At 35.0% G+C, this 27,823-nt stretch overlaps 2 protein-coding genes across 11 annotated transcripts; one reads left to right on the forward strand and one right to left on the reverse strand.

Moving 5' to 3' along the window:
* The first annotated feature begins 5,836 nt into the window (after positions 1 to 5,836).
* Positions 5,837 to 12,768, forward strand: LOC142636425 (uncharacterized). 9 transcript variants are annotated; one of them, XM_075810660.1, is made up of 5 exons: positions 5,837 to 8,657; positions 10,501 to 11,089; positions 11,245 to 11,354; positions 11,594 to 12,125; positions 12,319 to 12,768. In XM_075810660.1, the coding sequence occupies exon 1, from the start codon at positions 5,937 to 5,939 to the stop codon at positions 8,487 to 8,489; it is 2,553 nt and encodes an 850-aa protein (XP_075666775.1). In that variant the 5' UTR covers positions 5,837 to 5,936; the 3' UTR covers positions 8,490 to 8,657; positions 10,501 to 11,089; positions 11,245 to 11,354; positions 11,594 to 12,125; positions 12,319 to 12,768. The 9 variants fall into 9 exon arrangements, with proteins under 9 accessions (XP_075666775.1, XP_075666776.1, XP_075666778.1 ...); XM_075810661.1 differs by having other exon boundaries at positions 11,651 to 12,125; XM_075810663.1 differs by lacking the exon at positions 11,594 to 12,125 and having other exon boundaries at positions 12,319 to 12,354; positions 12,492 to 12,768.
* A 2,605-nt stretch (positions 12,769 to 15,373) lies between these two features.
* On the reverse strand, positions 15,374 to 20,726 carry LOC142634342 (putative alpha,alpha-trehalose-phosphate synthase [UDP-forming] 7). Of its 2 annotated transcripts, XR_012844122.1 has the most exons (5): positions 20,530 to 20,726; positions 18,129 to 20,241; positions 17,772 to 18,045; positions 15,996 to 16,392; positions 15,374 to 15,783 (listed from the first exon to the last, which is right to left on the reverse strand). XR_012844122.1 is itself a non-coding variant. In XM_075808637.1 (4 exons), the coding sequence occupies exons 2-4, from the start codon at positions 20,108 to 20,110 to the stop codon at positions 16,081 to 16,083; spliced, it is 2,568 nt and encodes an 855-aa protein (XP_075664752.1). In that variant the 5' UTR covers positions 20,111 to 20,241; positions 20,530 to 20,726; the 3' UTR covers positions 15,374 to 16,080. The 2 variants fall into 2 exon arrangements, 1 of the variants encoding a protein (XP_075664752.1); XM_075808637.1 differs by having other exon boundaries at positions 15,374 to 16,392.
* Between the last annotated feature and the right edge of the window lie 7,097 nt (positions 20,727 to 27,823).

A 27,823-nucleotide genomic window follows, 5' to 3' on the forward strand; every position in this document is an offset into this window, starting at 1 on the left:
TTATGTTTGCATGTAATCTAAAGGATACTCTTCAAATACAAGATGTGATGGGTGGCGCGTGGGTTTTTTAACTTTTAAGCATATGACATGTTTGGTTAATAGTGGCTGGTTGAGTGGGAACAGTCATGGCAATGGCATATGGACCCAGACGTGAAAGTGATTCAGAGAGCATATGATCTACATTTGGATCATAGTGAGAGAGAGCTGAGACTTGAGAGTGGGGTGATCAGGTTGAGGGGACCCGAACTTTTGTTATGTTTTGTGAAAGTAAATTTCTTTCTTTACATTGCAGTACGGAACATTTGCACAAAAGTATACAATGTTATACACATTTGTTTTGTACACAACGTAAATTTGACGCTGACAGTATAACGTAAAGATACAATTGTCCGGAAGGAAACACTAAAGGCCGGCTGGTTTGGTTAGAGAGTTGAAACATCATTAAATACTGAATATTGTGACCTCAAAAATGTTAATGTTTTGTGCAGTTCTACGATTCTGTATTTGTTAATATTGATTGTGAAAGAGAAGATAGCAAAGTGCAAGTTGCACTGATTATAAATGCATTATAGTTATACATAATAATTGCAAGAACTGCTAAGTGCCAACTGCTCTGCATCTAGCTTTCTTAGTATTTGTATAATTGGACTCATTATGTTGCAGATTTAACATTTCGACTTGTCTCTATTAGCAAACTGAGAAGGCCAGTTTCAATTCTAGCCGTGCGTAGTAGTAATCCGTGGTCATTAATTGAACTTACTATGGCCAGATAATGTCATATTTGGTTCAGTGATGCTTGGACTTCAAGTGGAACCATGAGTCAGTGTTCACGGGCACTTGTCTGAGCCAATTACCCTTTAGTGTCTGTACTCTGTTCGCCCACCAAGCAAATTGCAAGAAATTTCTCTACCATTTACTTCTTACCCCCTTGGGAGTTGGGACAAGCCAATGTTTTAACATAATGACTAAAATAATGGTCTTGTTTTAATACTAGGAATTATAGATTAAGGAATATTAAACGTTCAATTATCAGCTATGATTTACATCTGTTTTAAAAAACTATCAATGATTTAGTGGTTGCGGACCTTCTATTCATATATAAATCCAAGGTCGATGCATGTGTTTTTACTATTTATATATATATATATATTTGTTTTTTGCATTTAAAGAGATAAAATATTAAATAATCAAATGTCAAGTACTCCTACATCTTAACAAATTATTTGATTGAGAGTTTAATTTCATCTTAAACAACCTTTTAAAAGCATTATTTTTTTGAAGTACAACTTTACTTTTGATAGGAATGATCCCTTCACACAATTACGACTAAGACTCCATCAAAGCCACATAGTTGTCATTTAACACAGACCCCCTTAATCCGATGTTCACATCACCGGTTTCATGATGAATCCTCTAGCCCATACTCACCACTCATCCAATTTAAGTGTTCAATTGTCAAAAGTTTCATCGCCCAGCATCGAAGGCCCTTCCAATTGAGCCATACCACCTGTACAACGAAGATGTTATGTTGTCCGATAAGTATTGTGGGCAACCTTGAACATAAGTTGCCTAAACCTCCATCCACTCGTCTAACCATTTGGAAATATAAACTCCGATTAAAGTACTCATTGAAACCTTTGATAACCATTGTTATTATATATATAACAATGGTTATCAAAGGTATGAGTGAAAAACCTTGACTCTTCCATTGTTAGTTCATTTAGGTTTCTTAAGAGTTTATGACTTAAGCATTAGAGGAGTTTCGGATTGCTCTATTCCATTGCTCTCCAATAATGTGATTCTTTTTGCAGGCTTTATGGTGCCCTTTGTTTGGACGATTGGCTCATTGATTCTTCGTTCATCATCAACTTTTCCATACTAATTAAACAAAACGAACAAATAAAAATAAGTTCATCCAAAGCATATACTTAGAATACTTGTTAATAAAGTACTTAAAGAAAAATAAAACTATTAATTTAATCATTTTTACTGCTTCGTTTACTACAAATTTCTTAGTCATTTTATATATATATGGTGTCCATGTTGTTATTGTTTTAAAGTTGTATTGTATTTGAGGGAAAAGAAAAAGAGCAATGGTATATACACAAACTTTTCACAATTTTTTTCACACTTTGTTAAATTGGCCAAATATAATTGATAATATTGTTATCATCTGATATCACTACTATTATTACTTTACTATCACTTTACGACACATGAAAGTCACATCAACTGATGTGAAATATATTTGTTAAATTCCCCGCAAATGTTATACTTTTTGTATGCTTTTTCAAAGAAAAATTAATAAAAAAAACATCATTTTCCCAGCTTTCGGCGGTGTGCAGTGGCATTTAGAAAGAGTTTAGGAATGAGGCAGAGTCTCAGTCCGAGGGAGTCCTGATACGCGTGTAGTGAAACTAAACCAGTAGTGATGGTGTCTAATCTAACTAACATCAAGGAATTATAGGCGCTACATAATAAGAAGTAAACGATCTTTTGAGACTAAACATGACAAGCAGTTTTAATCACTCACATGTAGTGCACATGGGAGAATAAATATAAGGGAGCTAGGTGTAGATGAATGAGACAAGGTTGAGTGATTATTTAGTGTGGAACAAATACAAAATTGATCTATGTAAAGGCAGAGATATCTAATTTAGACACTACCTGTCGTTTTAAAGACAAGGGTATCACCTATCAAAAAAAAAAAAAAAAAAGACAAGGGTATCAGGATTCTCAAAAAAGAAAAAAGAAAAAAAGACAAGGGTATCTATCAAATAGACAAGAAAAGCTGTGGTCACACCCTGCGAGATTGAGAAATAAATGGGTTGGGACTTGGCTCTGTCAAAAAGGCCGGCATATAACCAAAAACCACATAGGCTTGTTTCGGCACTTCCAATGTGACTTCTTTTATTTATTTATTGGGAAGTGGCCCGGCTGTTATTTTTAGCTGGCCCGGTTGGCCCAGTTTTCCACCCCCTAATTCTCTCTCTCTCTCTCTCCATGAGGTGGATGGATATTGTGAACAAATTAATTACCAGATTTTTTTTAATTTTAAAAAAAAAAGAAAAATAAAGTTTGGAGTGGGAGGTATTTTACTTATTTGGAGGCAAAATGGCTTGAATTGTGGGATTATGAGGTTATTGAAAGTTGTAATTATTTCAAAAAAATAATAATAATTGAGATTGAGATCTGATGCAATTGCTATGAATGACTGAGATTTAAATCTCAACTATTGAACCAAAAAAAAAAAGAGAAAAGTAAAAAAAAAATAGTAAAAAAATTTTGTGAGAGGCCAATTGCATATTACACTGAATCTCAATTTTAATAATTGAATTACAAGGTTATTAACATTAATTACGAATTTAAGAGGCCACTTTCTTGCGCCAATTTTTTTTTTTTTTGTTTTTGTTTTAATTATCTACTTTTTCAAAAACATTATCTAAACAAGTTTTTTATTATTTTTATTTTATTTAAATAATTTTCATTCTTATTTTTAACTTTTTATTTTATTATTCTATTTTTGCTGATGCTAAATGACTATCTTATCTGGCTTATTATTAAATTTGTTATTATAAAATAGCTAGCTGAAGGAGAGTTTTGGCAAAAGACTTGTTATATGCTATAAAAATTAGTAAGAAGAGCATTTATCACTAGCACATTTGGAGTCTAGTTACCAATTCTTTTGATTTTGTGAGTTAAACCTCTATCCTCAAATTGGGACATCTATTAATGACATTGTGCTAAGAGTCTTGTAATTTAATAATATTACCTATTCTCTTTTATGATGAGAACTAAGGTAGAATTCCCCCTTCTCCAGTAATTATCGAATTATAAAATAATAATAATGAGCAATTTATTATTGTTATAATTAGGTCAAGGACATACCCTCTTTGTTTTTTTGCACATAATGTTTTTTTCCTCCCTTTCCACTTTTCCCTTTCTTATAAAATAAAAGCCATATGGGTGCCATTCCTCATGAAATAATACTTGTCAGAATTTTTCATTTAAGTTGGGTTCCATTAATTATATTTTTAATTTATTAAAAAAAGTTAAATTGAAATATAATTGATATACCTTTAGACTTCAACAGAGGTTTGGTCATATTGTGTCAACTGTCTTGGATGTTAAAGCTTGGAAAAAAAGATCCGTCCATGTCGTCTGTCGACTGTGTGCAAGCAACATTTTTTTTTTTTTTTTCCTGCAGAAAATTTATCAAAGTTTAATTAATGACTACTGGTGAGGAAGAGATCATCATCTAACTAGATGTTCACTGAGAAGGTTTGGTTTGGACAAGTTTATTATGAATGAATGATCTCCTCATTTTTGAACACTAGACTCGTTGGATGTGTACGACTATGATCGATGATTTGTGTCTTAAAAAGAAAGTGTGACATTTGGGACATAGGAGCAAAATTCATAGAGAATAACTAGAAACCATGATTATTTTTTTCCAAGACCATAGTGATTCCCCCCAATCCCATCCATGACTATCAACTCCCATTTTTGCCATGAAAAATATAATAACGACAATTAAGAGAGAATTTTGTTTTAATTATAAGGTCGCTAACTTAAGCATCAAAGATCGCAAGGCTAACACCATATCAGTGTTTCCAAGAATGTCTTTCTCGTGTCTTGTAGGTATTCAGTCATGTGTATTGTTGTTAGGTCAACCATGTGATCACTTATTCATTGTCAACTATTTAAAAAAAAAAATTGCACTAACAATAACAAGTAATCACTTTCTTTTTCTTTTTTTCACTGGTGTCATCAAAAAGTAACATGGTTATTTTTAAAGGAATTTGTTAAAGAGTACTATAAGTGTAGTGGATAAGGTACATTTTAAAGCTCTATTAAATAATGTTTTTATACAATTTTTTTTAAATAAAATAAAAAATTATATATATATATATATATATATATATATATATATATATATATATATATATATATATATATATCCAAAAGAAGCTCACACAAACATAATGAATTTGTGCGTGTAAACTAATAAATCATTAATAAGTGTATAATCTTCTATAAACTATATGTGCTATAGTTTATAATGGAGTATTTATTAATCATTAATTCGTTGCTCTTACTTACGTAGCCTATAAACCAACTATTTTGCAGCACTGGCTGCAAATATTTCCTTCCAAGCCAACCCAACTTTATAATCATGGGTCACACACGGGCTGAACTCTTCATTGGCACCTAAATGGAAAGAACAAATACTCTGATTAGAATAAATTGATAGCGGAGTCCACATATCTACCAAAATTTCTTTAATTATAAGCACTAAGCAGTTTACCTATCCTATGCTATCCTGCTAAAGTGGCTCTTTGAGGCTCTTTGAGTTGAGGTGAAATGATTTCATTTGCATGGCATGGCCTATATCTTTTTTTTCCTTTCCCTGGTTGAACTTGGTCCATACAAATTTATTACTAATGAGTAATAAGTAATGATTACTATTATTATTACTTTTTTGTGTCCAGAATCTAGATAATATATTTAATTTTCTGTCTTTGTTTGTGGTCTTTTAATATATCAATTTTCAGAAAGAATCTTTTATAATAAAAAAAAAATCGAATCATAAGTGCTTTCTAACATGGGCTGGCCTTTAATTCTTTGGTGGGCTTGATTGGGCTCCAACATCAAATCCTCTAAATGCACGGGAAGGTATCAGTTGGACTCAGGTGATAGCTTCTACCACTTCTAGCTAGCAAGCCTACATGCCATTGCATTTACTTAGATGATGGAGAATCAAGCTTGGGTTGGGCCTGCGCAACTATGACCCAAGCTCCAAATCCAGCCGCTTCTCCAATATCTGTTGTTTCCTCTGAAATTCAAAGGCATCATCGCCGTTGGCCATTGCATTCATTCCCATAGCATTGCTCAGAGAACTCTTAAATCTAAAAAAACAGAGCACACACAGAATAATGATAATGATGATGATGAGATCTTCAGTGACTTCTTCTCCAGTCCCTCCGTTTCTTCTCCGCTCTTTATTAGTCCCTAAATCTCTCTGCTCACACCCACAATTTCTCAATAAACCTCAATTTCCCGAGAATCCCAACCCCGAGAAAATGACTTCAGAATTTGAATCCGAACCCAAAAACGCAGATTTCACCGAACCCATTTCTCAAAACTCAGTCTTGACTCAAACCCATGTCATAAACACCCTCCTCACCCACAAGAACGACCCAAGGTCGGCTTTGAATCACTTCAAACAGGTTGAGAGAAAGCGAGGCTTTGTTAAAACCGTGGATGCTTTCTGTGTTTTGCTTCACATTTTGGTGGGCTTCCCGGAGACTCAAAAACTTGCTAAAAGCTTGCTTGCTGAGTGTGTTTTTGGGGATTCAGCTCCGGCTCCGGCTGTTTTTGTCGATCACTTAGTCGAATGCGCCAACAGGTTTGGTTTCGTGTTGGATTCGCGGGTTTTTAATTATCTGTTGAGTAGTTATGTTAGAGCTAATAAAATTGAAGATGCTGTGCTTTGTTATAATAGAATGATTGAGAGTGATATAGTTCCTTGGGTACCATTTATCAATATTCTTTTGGCTGCATTGGTTAGGAGAAACATGTTTGGTGAAATACATGAATTGCACAATAAGATGGTATGTAGAGGAATTAGTGGCGATTGCTATACTGTACATGTGATGATGCGTGCGTGTTTGAAGGACGAGAAGCCTGAGAAGGCAGAGGAGTATTTTAGAGAGGCCAAGGCTAAAGGGATAGAACTTGATGCAGAAGTGTATAGTATTGTTATTCAGGCTGTTTGTAGGAAACCCAATTTGAGTTTGGCTTTTGTGTTATTGAAGGAGATGAGAGAAATGGGATGGGTTCCTTCAGAGGGTACTTATACTTGTGTTATAGGAACTTGTGTGAAGCATGGGAATATGGTAGAGGCATTGAGGCTTAAGGATGAGATGGTTAGTTGTGGGAAGTCAATGAATTTGGTTGTGGCGACGAATTTGATGAAGGGGTATTGCGTGCAAGGGAATTTGGATAGTGCTTTGGATTTGTTCAATAAGATTGGTGAGGATGGACTTTCACCAAACAAGGTTACTTACTCAGTTTTGATTGAATGGTGCAGTAAGAATGGGAACATGGAAAAGGCCTATGAACTTTACACCCAAATGAAAGAAAAGGGTATCCAGCCTAGTGTCTTCAATGTGAATTCCTTAATACTTGGGTTCTTGAAATCTCGGTCACTGGAAAATGCATTCAAGCTGTTTGATGAGGCAGTCGAATGTGGAATTGTGAATGTTTTTACATATAATAATCTTTTGTCATGGCTCTCTGAAAAAGGTAAGGTAAATGAGGCTCAAGGTATATGGAAAAAAATGATTAGCAAGGGTGTGGAACCTAATGTAGTGTCTTACAACAACCTGATACTTGGCCACTGCAGAAAGGGGGATATGGATGTTGCAAATAGTTTATTTTTGGAGATGATAGAAAAGGGCTTAAAACCTAATGTGATAACGTATTCTGTTTTAATGGATGGATATTTTAAGAAAGGTGACACTGAACGTGGCTTTGATGTGTTTGACCAAATGGTGGGTGTAAATATTGTTCCCACAGACTTCACATTTAACACTGTTATCAATGGTTTGTGCAAAGTTGGCCGCACATCTGAGGCAAAGGAGATGCTGAAGAGCTTTGTTGAGAGGGGTTTCATTCCCATCTGTTTGACTTACAATAGCATTATAGATGGATTCGTCAAGGAGGGTGCCATCAATTCTGCATTGTCTGTTTATAGAGAGATGTGTGAAAGTGGAATTTCCCCCAATGTGGTCACTTACACCAGCTTGATTAATGGGTTTTGCAAAAGCAATAATATTGATCTTGCTCTGAAAATGCTGAATGAGATGAAAAGCAAGGGTCTTGAATTGGATGTCATGGCATATTGCACTCTAATTGATGGGTTTTGCAAAAGGCGAGACATGGAAAGTGCACGTGAACTTTTTTCTGAACTTCGTGAAGTCGGTTTGTCTCCAAATATAGTTGTGTACAATAGCATGATTAGTGGCTTTAGGAATCTAGATAACATGGAAGCAGCCCTTGACTTGCACAAGAAAATGATAAATGAGGGAATTCCGTGTGATTTGCAAACGTACACTACATTGATCGATGGATTGTTAAAAGATGGGAAATTACCACTTGCATCAGATCTTTACTCGGAGATGCTTTCCAAGGGTATCGTGCCAGACATCATTACATATACTGTTCTAATAAATGGCTTATGTAACAAAGGACAGCTAGAAAATGCACGCAAGATTTTGGAAGACATGGATGGAAAGAGCATGACTCCTAGTGTTCTTATTTATAATACCTTGATTGCTGGACACTTCAAGGATGGGAATCTGCAAGAAGCTTTTAGACTACATGATGAGATGCTTGACAGAGGTCTTGTACCTGATGAGATCACTTATGATATTCTTGTAAATGGGAAAGCAAAGGCAGTAAATACTCTTGCTGGAGTCTCATGAGTGTAAATAACTGATTGGAACCTCAACTGGAATTGTTGGGGCAACTCAGGAATCTTAAATTTTATTTTTCACTGAAAGGAACCCACTCTTTTGGTCCTGGAAGCTCAACATGTGCCTTGGGTGCTTCTTCAGCTCCTGCGTTTGGAGGCTCTTCTTCATCTTCTTCTGGTTAGAGTTCAAGTCTGAGATTTTTTTTTTCCCTTTTCTTATTTGCATTACTTATAATTATGCCCTGTTCTATGATCCCTATTTTACGGGGAGCCAGTTATTAGCTGCAAGCTTCACTAATTCCATATATAAGTGGGCTCAAGCATGAGGCTTTACAAATAGTAATTCCATTGCATGGTTCATAGAGTTGTTGTCTTTTTGTATATAATTCCTTTTGATGTGATTCTATATGCTTCCTCGTTTTCTTTATACATAAAGTAGAATTTTAAAAAAAAAATATTTCTTACCTATCAAAAGATGTCCTTTTTTTTATTGTTGGTGCTGAAATGATCCATTAGTTTAGATGGGCAAAGATGTTTTGCACATGAATATAATTGGTTTTCATTTCTACTTTAGTTTTCTATTCCAAAATGCATATCCACTGGCTTCCTTCTTGTAAGATGAAAAAGACTGCTGCATTTAAGTACATTCTTTTGTTTATTCTATGAAACAAGGTTGTAAACCTTGGAACAACCTTTTAGTAAAATCATTTGCAATTAGGGCTATTATTTTAATCATCAAATGTATTTTTACTCTCTTCAATTATCAATCAATCCGAAGTGTTGCTGTTTATCCTCTTCCATGTTCTAATTTTCTAGATATGCTTGAGCATTGTAATTTGAATAGTCTGCTTATTTTGTTTGTTCTGCTCCCTGAGTACACCCCTGGTGTACACAGGTACTTCCTTTTTTGACCGATAAAATTTTCGTTACTTATAAAAAATTATCAATGAATGTGATTTAAGAATGCATGTTTGATTGTGTTTTTAGAGCACATGGACTGTAAATGTATGTAATTAATACTGGTTGTTTCTACTTATCAAAAAATACCGATTATTTCTTTTCTTTTGGAGCCTATAGGGCATGTGCATACATTAACTGTTCAAGGGTGCCTTGTTATGTGTATCACTATGTGTATGAGTATGTATGTATCACATGCATTTGTGTGAGTTTTGATTTTTTCATTATGACAGTGATCTTTGCTTCACAAATTCAATTCATTTATGCATGTAACTGAAGGTTGTTAATGACCTCCTCATTCACTACATCTATCTGATAATCTTTTCAGTATGATTTTATCTTCTGCTAATTGAGTTATTCATGCTTAAAATGTCCTCGTTATGATATATTTTTTTTTTTTTGTGGTGGTTGTAGTGTATTGCCTCTAATAAGTTCACAACTGTTTTTAACCTTAAAAAAGAAAAATAACTTTAATGGTAGCTTGATAAGCAACTGCTAACTGGTTCCGACATTTTAGCCCAATACTCAAGTTTTTATTTTGGAAGCTTGCATTGGTTGAATTCAATGGGTTCTGTTTAGATATCATGTATTCATTAGCAGTGGTTATGCAAGAAGTGACAACAAAATGGACATTCAGTGCGATCAATTGTGTTCACTCTAATCTTTACGACTCTCTTGTGGTCTGGGACCTTTTTGTTCCCCCCTTTTTTTGGCTCGAAACTTTGTTGTGTCTAAACTGATAATTGAGAAAGGCATTGTCTTTTTCTTCTACATTAGTCATTGAATGAATTGGTGGGTGATTTTGGCACAAGAAACTGATAACTTTTACATTTTTTTTTAATAAAAAATTTGGTAGAAAATGCATGTTCATTGTTATATGACATGGCTGTCTTCTTTCCTTCTCCTTTTCTTTTTCTGTGTATGTGGAGCTTCAGTGATTAAATACAGATTCAGTGATTCACTTATTTTTATTCTTCCTCCCCCCCTCCCCTCCCTTCTGAGTCATAATATATATTTTTCATTAAAAAAAATTTTCATGTTGAAATTTTTTACTATCTTTGTAGGATCCCTTCTACATGTGAAACAGTACTTTCCACCAAAAGTGACTGGTTGCAGGATTGCTTAGCAATCACCTCTCTCAAGTCCATCAAAGGCGTGTGTTTAGTGCACTGATTACAACCTTTTTTTATGTGAGAAAAGTGTGCTTTGGGTTCATCTGCCTTCTTTGACTCATAAGCCAGCCTGGTGATGCTAGTACCCAGACTTTTGGCACTACAGCTGCTTCAGATGTTGCCAATTCAAAGACGTCAATTTTTTGTTCCAAAATGACTTCAACATTAGTTAACCCTAGTGCTACATTTGGTCTGTCCGCTGCATCAACCTTAGGATCTTTACAGCTTCTCAGGCTTTAAATAACTAGCTTTTCATTTTGGGCTTCAAGTGCCCCAGCATATTCTGCTTTGAGTCCAGTTGGGATGCTTTACAGACTGCCAGCAGCTCTTCATCTTTCTTTTGGTGCTCCTGCTACCCCAGCGTTTGGCGTTGGCTCCATTCCGGATTTGTGTCAATCTACTTGTTGTGTCATTTGGGACCAACCTTTTTGGAACTTTTAGTCTTTTATGTCTATTTCTGGAACCCAGATGTCCTCACTTAGTGAGTATTTTCGTAACTCTGTAATTATGCAACATGTAATGTGAAGGATTTTATTTTATTCTATTTTTTTTCTAAAGCATTGCAAATCTGAGTTTTAGAAGCTATTGTAGTTCTACTCTGGCCTTCTGTTTTGCTGATTATCTGACAAACTACAGTGTAGGGATCCAGAATATGACTGCAGCATCTGGGGGCACTGTTTGGATTGTGAGTTTTTGTTGGACAACATGGAGTAAGTAGAATAGCAGCTTATACCGCAACACTCATGGTAAATAACTTTGTGCACAACCTGGAAACTTTGTCTATATATCAGCTATGCCTGTCTACTTGAAGAAATTCCCAGAAAAGTTAAGATGGGAGGACTAATAGTTGGGGGGATAAAGTTGTATATATAAGTGCTTGAAGTTGCCCATACCAGCAATAGCATCACACATGACATTCTCACCCCAAAAAAAAAAAAATTGCTATAAAATTTTGACATTAACTTTTAGTTGTGGCTTTGAACAGAAAATGGAATTGATTCTTTCAGCCATGTTTGTGACTAGTTTGACTTTCGGGTGGCAGTTGCCTGTCCAATCTGCTTGTGGGATTTGGTTTGATGCATCAACCTACTGCTTCACTCTGGGACTATATCTCATCAGGAAACTACTTTTTGACAACATCACTTACCACACCATGTCATATATATTTGGAGTGTCACCATGCCCTGCATCAAGAACCAATTCCCAACTCCTTATAACACATTGAGCTCGCCTGCCTTTGGTTCGGTCCCTTACATCTATGCTCATGCTTTGGCTCCTGGAGCACCTCATGCACCTAGTACTGGCCTGAATTTTGCACCCTTGGCTGGGCAGATGAATTCTACCCGTAGAGAGACTGCTTCATTTGGACAGATCTCTACCCCATCCTTTGGTTAATTGAGCACATTTAATGTCATCAATTGAATATGTAGATTATCTTATTAATTTACAGATCTTGTTCACAAGCACAACATTACTGCATTATCCGAGCAATGTTGGCTTGTTTTGGCCAGGCAAATGTTAGTCCTGAAACTCAAAGAAGCTCTATTATTAGATGTTACAAGTCTTGCAATGCTGTTTTTTACTTCTTATTTACATAATGCTAATCCTCATCTGCTCTTTAGATATCCTGTCCTTCAGTTTTAGTCTTTGCGTTTTTGGTTTTAGTATCTGACTGAAGGTTTATTATTATATGTCCTTTTATCTTTGCAGCCCTGTTTGCCCTGTTTTTGCACTCTTCTTCTGCCAGTAAGCAATGTTGCGCGTGCACCACAGGAAACTTGGAACTCCATTCATTTTTCTTTTACTTTTTGTTGTTTTCATTGTCCTCTAGAAGCTATTTATTGTGGCTTTTATTTCATGTTTTTTTAATAAAATTTTGGCAGTGTCAAACATCATTGGAGGCGTGGAAATTTTTTTTGCTCAAGCTGCCCCATCAATCAACTACATAATTGATTACCATCTTTCAAGGATAACTCTCTTTTTTTAGTGATGTTGATTTAGGAAGAGGATAAGAATTTGGTTCACATGTGCTCTTGTCAATACATCCTTGGACAAGTTTTATAATCAATGCCATTGTTCGAAAGATTTTGCAAATTGATTTTACAGCTTGTAATGATGATTATCAGCAAAACTTCCATTTGAAAGCGACCCATTTTTTCATGCACATTGTACGATTCTTATATTCATGTCTGCTTAATTTATTCTGTTTTCTAAAGTGTACTTGATGGTTAGTGCTTGTTTGGGAGAACTTATCTTCATTGGTTTTGTGTATTTGGATTCACTTTTTGTTGAAAACTTGTTTAATTATTACCTGGAAAAAAATAAGGCCTTAAAACTAAGTTAATGAGTGCTTTCCTTATTATTTGGATTCCTGCCATCCTTCATTTCAATCATCTTCCAAAATAGTTTGCACCAAACAAACCTCTAACCTAGCTTCCACTAATTCTACAATGATAAATGACTACTTAATAACGAGATCAAGTTAGATCAATTGGTGGTTTTTTTAATCAAATAAGAGACTTAGGTTTAAGTTTTGCTTACATAATAAACTAATTTGTATTGACTTAATAGTAAAGAACAATCATTATGGAGTGGACATCATAAATTCAAATCTTATTGTATCTATAAATGATAATAATAATAATAACTACACAGCATTAAACCAAGGCTTCATTATCTAGCTTGCTCAAATAAGATAAAAGTATTATAATGGTTAAGTATTAAAAAATTGTTAGTATATCCTTTTAAATGGTTTTTTTTTTTATTAACATATCCTTTTAAATGGTGGTAGTTAAATAGTGGTAGCTTATCAATAACTAATTTGAATAGTATTTATTGTTTATAGCACACAATTATTATTCTTTGTAATAAAATAGTCATTATATTCAAAAGCAAACAACACAAATATCTTAGAAGTAGCATGATTTCTAAAAAAGTGGGGACTATCTGCCACCCAAATTTGATAGCAATGATGGAAAACTGCATAATTTGCCAAAACAAGTCTAGATTTGTTGCCATGACTGTTGCACACAAACTAACTAATGCTAGACCTAAAAGCACTCAGTTTCTCATAAACCCAACACAATCCCTGCATTGGTCTATCAATACTATCATTACTGAAACATTATCTGATATGATATTGTCTTTTTGTCCTTTTGTCTTCTACTATTTTGTGTTGTGTAAAAAGAAAGAAGGGTTATTTTGTTCTTAATTAACAGTCTTCACTTTGAATGTCTTTATGGTAGATTTTTATTGCTAGAGGACAAAAATTATTTTAAATTCCATTTTGGTAACCAGTTTTTTATTGGAATGAAATTTTTTTTTTTTTGTTGTATTTTTATATGCCATTTTAAAATCATAGAAATATAAAATAAGTTCAAGTGTGTACACTTCATGAAAATTACACATTTTTTTAATAATAGACTTTCATTAAATCTAATGGTGAAAAATTGATGAGCTACCTCATGCTACTTTATTAATCATTTTCCAAAAATCTCACACCTCTCTCTAATCCCGAAGATCAAGATCACCAGCTTCTCTTTCTACAGTCACCTCCTCCAACTGGGTTTATGGTGAGGTTTGCAAACAATTTTAGCTAGGAGAAGAAGATGCCTGCATTTGTGCAGAGTTTCAGTTTGGGGTGGAGGATCCAAAAGCCAATGATTTTGTTTTGTTTTTTGTTTTTTTGAAAAACCAACTTTATAGAAAAATGCTTTGCATGCCAACAAAAAAAGAGAAAAGAAAAACGTTAGGAATTCCAATTCCGGAGACAAGAAAACGGATTTTATCATACATACATACAACTGTACCAGCATTGCAAAAACAGGCATACATCTCATCAACAAAGAAAAACAGGCATTCACAACTCTTTTTATCTTGTCTCATTCCAACTAGTCCAGATACTTCCGACTCGGGTGCTTGGATTAACACCATCCCTAGGAATATAGGAATCCCCACACCATCAGCTTCTTAGCTAAACTTTGGGCCCTTAGAGATGGACAAATCATGTGTTTAAATCTAAGGATTAATGCTCTGAACATAGTAGAATTAGATGCTAAAGTAGTTGTTGAGTTAATGAATAGTACCAGTACCAGTACCAGTACCAGTACCAGTACGTCGAATGCTCCTAATTCCTCCCTTATGTAACAACCAAGAATGCAACCGTGAATAAGAAAGCAAAACTCTCTGGAGATCTTTTCCTAATAAAAGCATTTTATTTTTTGAAATCATTTTAAGGGTGAGCTCAAAATTTCAGAAAAATGATTATTGTATTGATGAAAGTAAGGAACAGTGGTTGATTATTAGGGGTACCTTAGTAATCGTACAAAGAATTAAGCAACAGGGATAAGCTATGACAGCTAAAAACTATTTAACTTGACAAGCTATTGATTCATAACCACCATGTATTATATAAATAAAGCTGCTTGACCTGAAATATGATGCATATTTTTATTATCTTTGAAAAGAATCAATGAACCGCTGACATTTACAGAAATGTAAACTCCTACATTATAATGGGGGCAGAAGGAGGTGGGATTCAATCTACATACACAAAGCACCACAAAAGATACTATTACCGCTAGGCTTTTATTAACGCCTACATTGTACTAAAATCTGCTACAAGGAGATTCTCTTAAGCATCATCTTAATCCAGCCGGGGAAGATATGTATACTGTATACATTTCACCATTTCAGGCCCCAAAACACGTGTAAACTATTTTTGAGGTCGTCCATGTCAAACACATGACCAAAAGAAGAAAGCATATAATACTAAAATGAAAATTTTTGCTATAGAATTTACAGAATAAGCAAAAGAAATTATCCAAGTAACAATGGCAAGACAAATTCACTCAAAAATTCAAAGAGAAAGGTAAGAAAAAATAATAATAATAATAAAAGACAACAATGTACTGTTCATCTATCTAACCGAGTGTTTACTTCAGTAGAAACCTGTCTTGCTACCCCCCTGAACATCTTTCACAACATTAAAGTTACTTGTCCCTGCTAATGCAAGTGAGAGATACATGGGCTACTTTGATCAGTTGACAATTGTATTACACAGGCTGGGAAGAGAATTTATGTGTATGTGATGCAATGATTATTCATGCATTTCTTGCAATTCCAAGTCAGTTCTCCATGAACAAATATGGTAGGTCCTGTTGACCCTTGAGTCGTCTGAGTTTATGCAAAAAAAAAATTATTAATAAAAAAAAAAAATCTGCTTTCCAAAGTAAAACCCACATTATGCACACTTCTCCTTCATTGTTTATGTCACAGAAAAAATCCAGGCTGTTGATGTTTTCAAAATGGCCACCAACTGATCAGAAAGAAGGCCATATAAAGTTTCTCCCACCAAGTTACTTTAAACACAGGAAAATTATAATCACCTTTAATCACAGGCCGGCATGTTATTTCTTCCCGATTGGCATAAAGGAGAAGACATTGAAGTTAGAAAAGCCGTGGAGGAAGATTTCAAGGGGAAAATCCTTCTTCAATTCTTGGGGAGGGTGACGGGTCTGAAGCATCAGCAAGAGCCTCAAGCATGTTTATGACCTCAATTGTGTCATCCAAATAGTACTTGGCTTTACTTGGCTTCTGTCCAACAGTGCAGGCAAAAACGGATGAATTTGAGGATAAAACACCACTTGTCGTTGCATCTCCAATGATTTCAAACATGTCCTCGTCAGATCGGTCATCACCAATACACAGTACAAAATCAGCCTGCTTGCCACCCTCTGCCATTGCTGCAAAGATCTTTTCCGCAACCAGGCCTTTACTCACTCCCTAAAAGCCAAAGTATATGTTAGATTCCAATATCATGTTTACTAAGCAATAGAAGTTCCAATATTTGACTGGAAGGGAGTATAATCAAGGCACAAAAAGTGGCACAAGTAGTCTCTGGTGAACTTATTATTAAAAAACATAGGTCTAAAACACCATATTAATAAATAATGGACAATTAGAAATGCAATTAATTGTATTAATTAGGAACGTTTTGAGATAAAAACTTATTTATGTCTCTTTCTATTTTAAAAAAGAGAAATGATATGTCCACAACATTTTTACAACATTTTTACAACAAATCCTAAGTGGCAGGATGTTACTGGTTGTTATTGTTGGGGCAAAAAAGTAATCTTAGTGTTAGGATCAAATTTGAACCAATAACAACTAACCACCTATGATTTGTTGTAAAAATGTTGTAAAAATGTTGTGGACGTAGCACCTCTCTTTAAAAAATAGTTTGCTTCTAAGAACCCTGAATCAAGGGAGGTTGACATTAAAGATCCAGGCGGATATTTGTTGCATTCTCATAGCATGGTATAAATGATCCAGGGAAGCATATTTTTCTTACTGATGTGTAACCAAAAAAATAATACATGATTAAACTTATATTTGCATAGATAAGACTAACAATTTGCTCACTTATGGGATTTTTTCTTTTGCTAGGTAATTTACTCACTCACCCCAAGGGGAATATGGATATTGACAAGAAGCTAGATAACTGTGCCACCGGTGCTTTACTTTTGTGTTCTCTCTCTCTCTGGAATACTTATAAAAATACAGAACACAAAAAAACCTCTTTACCAAAAAAAAAAATGTTGCGCTGTTCCAAGAAGTGGGAGAGGGGGATATCAATGCCAGGAGCTACAAGGCTCTTAGCCTATGCAATGTATTGATCACGTAGAAGGAGCTACAATTTCAATCTTCTGCATGAAGTGTTACTTTTACATAAACCCTTAGTTGAGTCAAATTAGAACACTTAAATCTGCATTAAGGTTGATCCCACTTCAATAATACTTGTGTCACATTATTGAATTGGCAATGAATCTAATTGTTTCTTGCTTTTTTTTCATCATTACGTTTGCATAACACAATAAGTGTAAAAGAGAATCAGATGGAGAAATGATGGCTATAGTCCATGACCGAATCTGCCATATGAGTGGAACAACATTTTTTGTTTGGGTCCTTCCCTCTTTTGTTTTTTAATTTAATTTTTGCCTAACAGGATGAACATGGTTTAATGCGTATTCTACTAGCAGTCATAAAAGAGGGTCAGATGTGGGCTCTAAGGCAGGAACTTAGCAAAACTTAGTATACAAAAATTTCTAACATTTTAGTCATTTGATGGAATAAAAAGTCAATATTAAAGTTAAGATATCTACCTGCGGCTTCACTTCAACAATGGATTGACCTCTTTTGACAGCAACTGGTTCATTCGCTAGAACACTTTCTAGATGGTCCAACATCTCCTTAGCCTGAGTAGATCCAAAACCAGGGTCCGCATCCCGATGGTGCCAAACCAAAGCACTCTCCTTGGTTTCAATGTGAGAACCATCAGTGGATTCAGTATATAATTTCATAACAGGCTCAGCCATCTGTACCCACCCAAAGTCATTACTCTGCCCAATGGTCTTCCACGGCTCTTCAGCATGCCACCTAACAAATCATACAATTAGGCACATAGAAAACAGCAAACAAGTGTTGACATAACGGAGAAATTTAAAAAAAAAATAGAATACCTCATGAAGTAACCATGTTCAGCAGCAATTCCAAGTTTCTTGCAAGGAGAAAACCACTTTCCCAAAGAATCTTTTCCTCTTCCACTAACAACAAACACTGTGTTTTTATCATCACTGCAAAGCATGTTGATAATTGATATAACCTCATCACTTGGGGACTTGTTGATGGAAGTTTGGGGCATTACTGTGCCATCATAATCCAAAAGAATGGCCCTATGTTTGGACTTTATATATGCAGATTCGATGGCATCAATAGACAACTTTCTGAAATTAGGATCCAGTGCCACAACCCTGAAACCAAAGCTCAAACCAATTCCCCAACAGCGTCTTCTGAAATGGTCCTTGCAAGTCCTTTCCATATCTTGGAAAAAGCTCCTTGACCAATATGCCACATCGTGCGTGCTAACATACCTATAATGCTTCTCATGGCGCAATTGCTTCTCGGAATCATTCATTGAAATTGCCTCATTCATTGCCTCAGCAGTTGCTTCGACATTCCATGGGTTGACCCGAATTGCACCACTCAATGAAGGCGAACACCCAATGAACTCTGATACTACTAGCATGCTCTTCTTAGGACCACTCAATTCTGAACTCGACTCTGACCCAGAATCGCCCTGCCTGGACACAATGTACTCATAAGGTGTGAGATTCATCCCATCCCTCACAGCTGTGACCACAACACACTCAGCAATTGTGTAGTACGCTGTCCGTTCACTAAGAGATATTGGTCTATCAATGAAGACGATTGGTTCATAACCTGGTCGCCCAAAAGTTTTGTTAATTCTCTCGCAGCTTGCACTTATTTCATCCTGAATTTCCTCAAGATCCCTCCCTCGTCCCCTAGCAGGGTTTGCAATTTGTACCAGAACTGCCCTTCCTTGCCACTTTGGATGCTGCTTCAACAACTGTTCCATTGCCAACAGTTTCAAATTGACGCCTTTAAATATATCCATATCATCAACCCCCAGTAACACAGTTTTTCCTTCAAACTGTTGTCTGAGCTCCCCCACTCTCCACTCCTTATCTGCTAGTCTCAAAACAGATTCAATCTGGCCCATGTGAATCCCAACCGGCATGATCTTTATCCCCACCGTCCTTCCATAATATTCCAATCCAATATAACCCCTCTTTGATTGATACTCCAGGCCCAACATTCGACTACAACAAGACAGGAAATGCCGAGCATAATCAAAAGTGTGGAAACCAATTAGATCAGAATTCAAAAGTGCCTTAAGGATCTCTTCCCTCACGGGCAATGTCCTATATATCTCTGACGAAGGAAACGGACTGTGAAGAAAAAATCCCATTCTCAGTCTGTTAAACCTTCTCCTCAAGAAAGTAGGCAGCACCATCAAATGGTAATCATGAATCCAAACATAATCATCTTCCGGGTTTAAAATCTCAATCACCCTTTGCGAGAAAATCTTATTAGCAGCCACATAGGCCTCCCACAAAGACCGATCAAACCGCCCGCCATGGTTCGCCGAGAAGGGAAGCATGTAATGAAAGAGTGGCCACAAATGCTGTTTACAAAACCCATGATAAAACTTATTCAAAATGTCGTTGGGTAAAAAAGCCGGGACACACTTAAACCTATCCAACAAAAGCTGTGACACATCATCTTGTTCTGTCAAATCAATTTCAACCCTCAAAGACCCTACATACAAAACCTCCATTTCTTCAGGTAAACCATCCTTCAGCTGTAATAACAAAGAGTCCTCATCCCAACTAAAACTCCACCCCTTATTATCCGGCCTTCGCTTAGCTTTCACAGGAAGCTGATTAGCAACAATTATGACACGGTCTTGAATCACCGAAGACGGAACATCTGACGACACACTGTTGGCCTGATCATCATCAAGCTCGGAAATAACTCCGGGAACCGTCATTACACGCGGAAGCCGCTTCTTTTCTCGGCCCATTACCGGAAAGTTCCCCGAAGCTAGATCTAATAGATTGGTATACGATCTGGACATCATCTTTAACCACTTTTAATGGTATAAGTATGACCCCCCAATCCAAACAAAAAAAAAAAACTTCACAAGATCTCAAATTTCTAAACCAAACCCACAATTGCTTTTGTCCCGAACTCACTATAACTGACCACGATCTGAAATGGGTATCAATGAAAAACACATCATTACAATTAATTTCACAAAAACAACTATTTTTCAAAAAACAAACCAGCTCCTAAAAATCAAAAGCTTTAACACGCGTAACTACTATCTGACACCGAAAAATAGCAAAAGATCTACGAACACAACACTCCCTAGATAATAACAATCTGAATGATGGAAAATTCAAAACCAAAACAGAAGCAGACAAAATAGCCCTAATTAATTTGCAAACTATACCATCAAAAAACAAAGAAAAAAAAAAACACACTTAGAATACTCACCAAAGCTTATTGAAACAAGAAAAATTTCAATCTTGAGGCAAAGTTGGATCTGAAAACCATAGAAAAAAAAAATAGAAAGCAAATTTAACGTTTTTGAGCCGCAAAGAATTCTAGGGTTTCTTTTGGTTTTTCCTGGTCCTCTCTCTCTCTCTCTCTCTCTGTGTTCCAATAGTCACATTCCAATCTCTCTCTCTCTCTCTCTCTCTCCTTCTTTACAATCAGCTTCTTATGGAGGAAAAGGAAATAGTAGTTAAAAAAATATATATATTTAGTTTTTTTTTTTTAAAAGGAAAAAAATAAAAAAGCAAAGAGGATAAGGTCGGCCAGCAGATTGCCCAGTAATGCCAGCTGGCGTTGATGAGTCTTCCTCTCACGCGCTCTTTACTCAGGCATATGCTGACGTGTCGGTTTGTCGTGGCGCCACGTTTTCAGATTTCACGGGAACTGAGTCCACTCACCGTGTGTACGCTCCCCCACCCTGGCCCCACACGCTCATCGTATATCCGAAAGTTTATTTAAGCTTCGGATAATCACGTGCGGTACGTTCCACATTTACTTCTTCACGCTGTCCAATAGGGAGTTGCCACGAGTTTTTTGGGCACGAGGGGAAATTTAAAAAAAAAAAAAAAAACAAACACAAAACGTAGAGTACGTGAGAAAACAATAAATAATAAGGATTTTGCTAATGTGTGGGGGGTTTTGGGTGGTGTGAGCCCAAGTTGTCGTGATCTTGCCACGTGGCAGGACTTGATATGAAAGTTTTGGATAAGGGTTCTTCTTTCTGGGTTGATGACGTCATCGTCTGCGTCACATTCAGGCACCACGTGTTTTTTTTATTTTTTTGGACTTTGTGTCTTTGTTGTACGATAAATACTATTTACCAAACACCCTTCTTTTGCCAACCAATCCCATTATTATTGATGTGGTTTCCATACTTGGATAAGAGTTAAAGAGAAGGGATAGATACACAACGCCTTTATAAAAGTTTTTTTTTTTTTTTCTTTTTTGGTTGGAACTTTTATAAAAGTTTGAATTTGGTAAAAATTATGTGTAAAATTCATATTTTACTTTATTTAATAAGTAGTTATTACATTAAACTTTTATTTAAAATTTAATATATTATTAGCATTGATTAAGCGTGATTGTATATATTATTTAATATGTAATATGATGAAGTGATGCGTTGGGATTGAAATGGTAAAACTATATATCTAGGCCTGATCAAGATTCTATCAGCACCGACGAAACCGGTCAGTGCCGAACTGATCCGACCGATACAAAGCTCCACTGCAGGTGTTCGAAGAGGTGGTTGGCAGCGATCTAGGCATATTGAAGGCGGCCGGTGCGACAATCGGCAGCCATTTGACACTTTAACGAGAAACCGCACTGCACCAGTATGTATTTATATTTATATGCTATAATTTATATGTATAGTTAATATAGGCTTCAATATACAGAATGTGTGAAGGTTAGAGTTTGAGAGAGGCAAGGAATGAAGAATGAGAAATGGCGTTGGAGATTGGAGAGAAATAAGAGAGTGTAATAGGAAACATTGTAGGGTTTGAAAATTTTAACTAGAGAATAGCAAAACGACGTCGTTTTGGTATCAGATTAAAAAAAAAAAAAAAAAAAACTTGAAACGATGTCATTTCAATTCAAACCCTAAATATATTAGTCCACATCCCCAGTTCAATTCAGTTCCCCACTTCTCTCTCTCTCTCTCTCTCCCTCTCTCTCTCTCTTCTCGTTAGTTTTCCTCACCCAAGCGTCTCCGCCTCTCCTCTCTCTCTCCCCTCACTCCTTAGCCTATAGCCCTCTACCACTTGCTATCACTGTACTCTGCCGCTTGATGCTATTGTTCTTGGAGTTTCACCCTCTCCCCTCCCCTTTTTTATCCTAGCTATTTAGAGAAGGTTTCGACTTTTAATGCTCCTCCTTGCAATGCTTTTTGCCCGGTTTGTTTATTTTGTTTTCGATAGTTTTGTTTCATCTTCTATGACTTAGGTTTAGTTTAGTTTAGTTTTTCTTTGTGATTTGAAGTGGGATATTTTTTAGAAAGATTGTGAATTTGTTTGTATTTTGTTTGTTTTCTTTCATGTTTGTTTTTTCTTTGGATTATTTGGGTTCTTTTGTGTTTATTTTCTTTCATGATTATGTTGTATTTAGATCCTGAGAAAATTGAGAAATTCACCGAACTAACCGCACCTCGTGTAGACCGGTTTTACCCCTCCACTGGTGAGGTGCAGTCAAGCACAAGGGAAAACCGCACCCTATAAGTGTGGTGCAAAAAACACTCTCATAACCGGCCGCACCACACTGTGTACAGGCCTACACTATATCTCTATTGAATTTAATTTCTTTTTATAATAAATTCTATATTGTAAATTATTACTAGTTCTAATTTGAACTCATTATTTAAATTATTTTTTGTCCACCAATAATACTAAGTAATAATTAGTCACTTGAAAGTTGTTGTGAAAATATTATGAACATTACACTTCTATTTTTTTCACCATAATTTCTTCAATAATTGTGAATCAAAGTGCATACGACCACACTTGAACTCATACTTAGAGTGTGTTTAGCACCAGATTTTAGCGCTAGCTTTTAGTTTCTATGTAGAGTTTTTTAAAACCTCATTTTTTCGCATTTTCTCATTTTTTTAAATTTTGTCAAGGTACAAGTATATTTTAGTACACTTTTAGCAAAATATTTTTAGCAAAAAGCTAAAAAAGTTATTCCCAAACAAACACTTAGGGGGTGTTTGGTTTGTGTTTTCAAATAACAATTTTCAGTTTTTAAACAACATTACACATATTTTCAAACACTTTTTCACCCACACGTATTTCCTCAAATGTTTTCAAACAACAATTTTTAGTTTTTAAATACATGTACCAAACAGACTCTTAATTTCACAACTTCCTTGAATGTTATTTTGTGATTGGATTTCAGCTCTTACACTAAACTATCGTAGAAATTTAATGAAAAAAAAAAGTTAGGTACATTAATTGACACTAAAACATGTTAAACATGTTTGTAGAGTTGGTGTGTAGTAGCATTTTTTCATAATGAATAAAGAAACTTGTTGAAGAAGGAAATGGTGTTAATAGGTATAATTGTTTGTTGTGGGCTAAGTTTAATTGAAAAGTTGTGGGTGGTAGAGCAGACTAGACCAGAGGATACATAAAAGCATATGCTATTACTAGTACTAGTATTGATTTGGTTTGGTTGGGGCATTTGGGGCTTGGTTGGTGGAGTGGGTTTTTAATGACACTGATCTCTTGGTTGGGGACTTTGTGGGGTATAGTAGGGAAACCATGAAATGTCATTTTCATCATTTGTGGGGGGTTTTGTTTTTATACCTACATATAAGTTATTGTTGGGTTGCCCTAAGAATAATCCAAAACAGAGAGAGAGAGAGAGAGAGGGGGTATGACATTTAATTATTATCTCCTTAACTAAATACAAGTCAGAGCCTCTTGGTGTGCGGTTTTTGACTAATTTGCTGTCTCTAGTCTCTACCTAATTTCCAGTGTACGGGCAAAGATGGTGGTGGTATTGGTGAGCTTTGGGGACACGTTGTTTAGAAGAATTAAAAAAAAAAACTCTACTTTCTATCTGTTTTTATATTTTAAGCTGAGGGCTTTATCTTTAAGATTTTTTTTTTTTTGGCTGAATAAGGCAATATCTTTAAGAACTTTAATCCCAAAACCCAAAACCCAATTCCAACTCAGAAAGATTGGTCTTCCACTTAATATTTTATATATCATTAACTTTGATATAAGATATTGGTACATTAATGTTGCTTTATTATTAACTTTAATCTTTTTTTTTTAAAATCATGCAATAATCGGACTCTTAATGCGATAATGTAAAATAGGCCAAAGCAAATAGGTGAATCAATACAAAACAAGGACATAAAGATAATATGATGCTTATCTCTAGGAGTTACTCAAAAATAGCCAATAGCTTGCTATTAATTTCTTCTCTCAGCAAACTTGAATAAGCTTCTAGCTAGTTATTAAAAAAAGGGACATTTTTTTTAGAGGAGAAAAAATAGTGTCATGTTAATAGGTGCTTAATAAAATATATTTTTTAAAATTTTAAAATATTACTTTTATGACAAATAGAAAAAATTATCAAAATATTAATTATTTTTTTCTCTTTTCCCATTAAAAGTTTCTTAAAATGGTTTGTTAATATATCTTCTTAGTGCATTCTTTAACTTGTAAATACCAGCCCAAGAGAGGGAGTATAAAGTTAATTATAAAGTTAATATTTTATACATAATTAACTTTGATATAAAGTATTGGTACATTAATATTGCTTTATTATTAACTTTAATCTTCTTTTTTTTTAAACAAAAAACATGCAATAATCGGACTCTTAATGCGACAATGTAAAGGAGGCCAAAGCAAATGGGTGAATCAGTACAAAACAAGGACATAAAGATAATATGATGTTTATCTCTAGGAGTTACTCAAAAATAGCCAATAGCTTGCTATTACTTGAATAAGCTTTTAGCTAGTTATTAAAATGGGGTCATGGTAATTGGTGCTCTTAGGGCAATTGTTAGTAAATTATTTTTAAAAAATTTTAATACTACTGTTATGGCAAATAGAAAAAGTTGTCAAAATATTAATTAATTTTTTTCTTTTCTCATAAAAACTTTCTTAAAATGGTTAATTAACACATACCTAAGGTTTCGTTTAGGAGTTCATAAGGAAATGGAATAGAATGATCATAAGGGAATGGAAAAAAAATGAATGGAATGTATTTCAGTAAGGGAAATGAATAGAAAGAAATGAAATTGAATAAAATTAAGTAATCTTGATTGGATGTTTTAAAGTCAATGAATGGAATGCAAGTAATCTTGTTTGGAAGTAACATAGAGATAATAAAATGTAATCATTTAATGAAAATATTATTATTGGACTCATATTTTATAATAAAGGTTGAATATATGGGGGCATTTTGAGTTTTAGTAAAAAAAATTCATTAAGTCTAATTTCATTCCCAATTTCAGAAGAATGAAAATTTGAGATTTTAAGAGAATAGAGAGGTATAAGTGTTCTCTCCTAGCCATTCAATTTTAATTCTCTCACACTTAAACTCCCAAACAACTCAAACAAGAGAATGAATTTTTTATTCCCTCCATTAAAACTCCTAAACAAAGAAAGATAGAATATTCTAAAATTATTTTTTTCATTCATTTCTATTCCTTTCTCCCAAACAAGGGCTTAGAGCTTCCGTAAACTTATAAATACCAGCAAAATAAAGGGAGTATAAACTTAATTGCAAGTTGTTTTCTCTACTTGTTTAGAGAAACCCCTTCTAAAAAATTTCCAAATAAGTCCTCTAACCCTTGGACAAAAACATTTATTAAATGAGAAAAAGGAGAATAGGGTTTCCTTAACACTAAAATCAATAGACGGACTGTTAATATTAATCTAATGATCTCCATTATGTTCTAAACTGATCTATACCATAAGAAGTCTAAAAATAATTTTGTGCATGAATAAAAATAAAAACATGCTTCACTTGGAGAAATTATTGACTTTTATAGCGCCATGACATTGACTTTTCAAAAATCCTCCATCTCCCTTCTATTTTTGGTATAAAAATAATAATTTCGGACGTAAATTTTAATAATAGCCCACCTAAATTTTTACTAAAAACATCTAATGCACTTTTAAAGTTGACTCATACATTTTTTATTCCCTCTAATTACTCTTATGTTATATATAGCTCATTAATTTAAGTATATTTAATATATACTATATTTAATTTAATTATATTATATTTTTATTAAATTGACTTGTATATTTTTAGACATGTCAAGACTTACTATTTTGCTTTTTTTCCAAAGATGTAAAGACTTATTTAATGTAAATTTACGTAAAAAAAAAAATCATATACTAGACTTATTTAAGTGTGATAAGGTTTTTTTTTTTTTTTTTTGTCTAGTGTCGTAATTTTCTTTTTTTAAGAAAAATTGTTGGATGAGTTTGTTTTTGAAAATATGGATTAATAGGAAATTGTTTTATTTTTAGGTATTTTAAGTGGAGTTGAATATATTTTTACTGAATTATCCTTAAGTTTTTTCCCTCTAAAGTTGATGGGTATTTCTGAACCACATAAAAGTCTAATCCAAAAAAAGGAATCTTCTTATAAATATTATTGATAGATTAAATCAAAATTACAAATGTAGGGGTATTGGGCCCAATAGCATATGAAGGATGGCCCAACGAAGTATTTTGGGCTGGAAACCCAAAATCCGAAGACATCAAAATGGTCGTGGACTATTTACATATCCAAACACGTCCGAGGAGTAGATTTGTCCTCGGATTTCAAGGCCGAGGACATAGAAAGAGAAGTTTGGTATCCCTGGGTTATATTATAATGAGTCCTACAATTATGGGGATGCACGGTATACGTGGAGGGCGAGAGAAAGAACGGTGGAATGTCTAAAAATAAAGCTGCTACCACCGCCCATACATTAAAAGCTCGTAGAATTGATACACCGATCGTATAGATGGAAGGATGGGACTCGAACATCGAGCTTGGAACTTGGTCCCTAATCCTGCCAGTGGCTTTAGGGAAGAATGGATGGGACAAGTATCCAAAAAGGGGGATTGCAACCAGAAAAGTGGAAGGTGATGAAGGGAAAGGAAAGGATATAAATAGGAGGAAAGGCATACGAAGAAAAAGGGGGAACTTTTCTGAGTAAAAGAGATAGAGCCAATAGTAAATGATAATCAACACTTGTATCCAAACTTGAGAAATATCATTAGAAACCATCCTCGGACACAATCCGAGGACGATTTCTCAGTCTTACTCTTTGCAAACGATTCTTTGTTCTGTTCTATTGGGCCCAAAGCCCGTTCTTTTTGTAATTGTCTAAACCATCCTTGAAATCTAAATTACAAGCCCATCCTCTACAAATTCATTGTAAAGAAAGGTCTTTCAAGCCCATTTTTCTCCCAGTCGTAGTTTGGGAACTTGAATTGTGTCCTTACAATTGGCGCCTGTACGTGGGGATTTAGTCTTTAAGGAAGTTTAGGACATCATGGTAGGATCGGGACCACAACGCAAAGGCGGAGTCCGTGGGCTCTCGGCCGTGAGGATCTCTCCTTGCATCCTCGATCACGGAGAGAACCGAGAGGAAGTGTACATACTACACATACCATCGAAGTGCAAGTCATTCGCAAGGAGGAAGCAGCTCCTTATGAAAGAAATGCCGGGGCCATGCGAAGGAGATTGACGGCCTAAAGAGGAGATTGCGCCACGAGAG

This window comes from Castanea sativa, chromosome 5 (assembly GCF_040712315.1).
Source record: "Castanea sativa cultivar Marrone di Chiusa Pesio chromosome 5, ASM4071231v1".
In the NCBI taxonomy this organism is placed as follows: domain Eukaryota; kingdom Viridiplantae; phylum Streptophyta; class Magnoliopsida; order Fagales; family Fagaceae; genus Castanea; species Castanea sativa.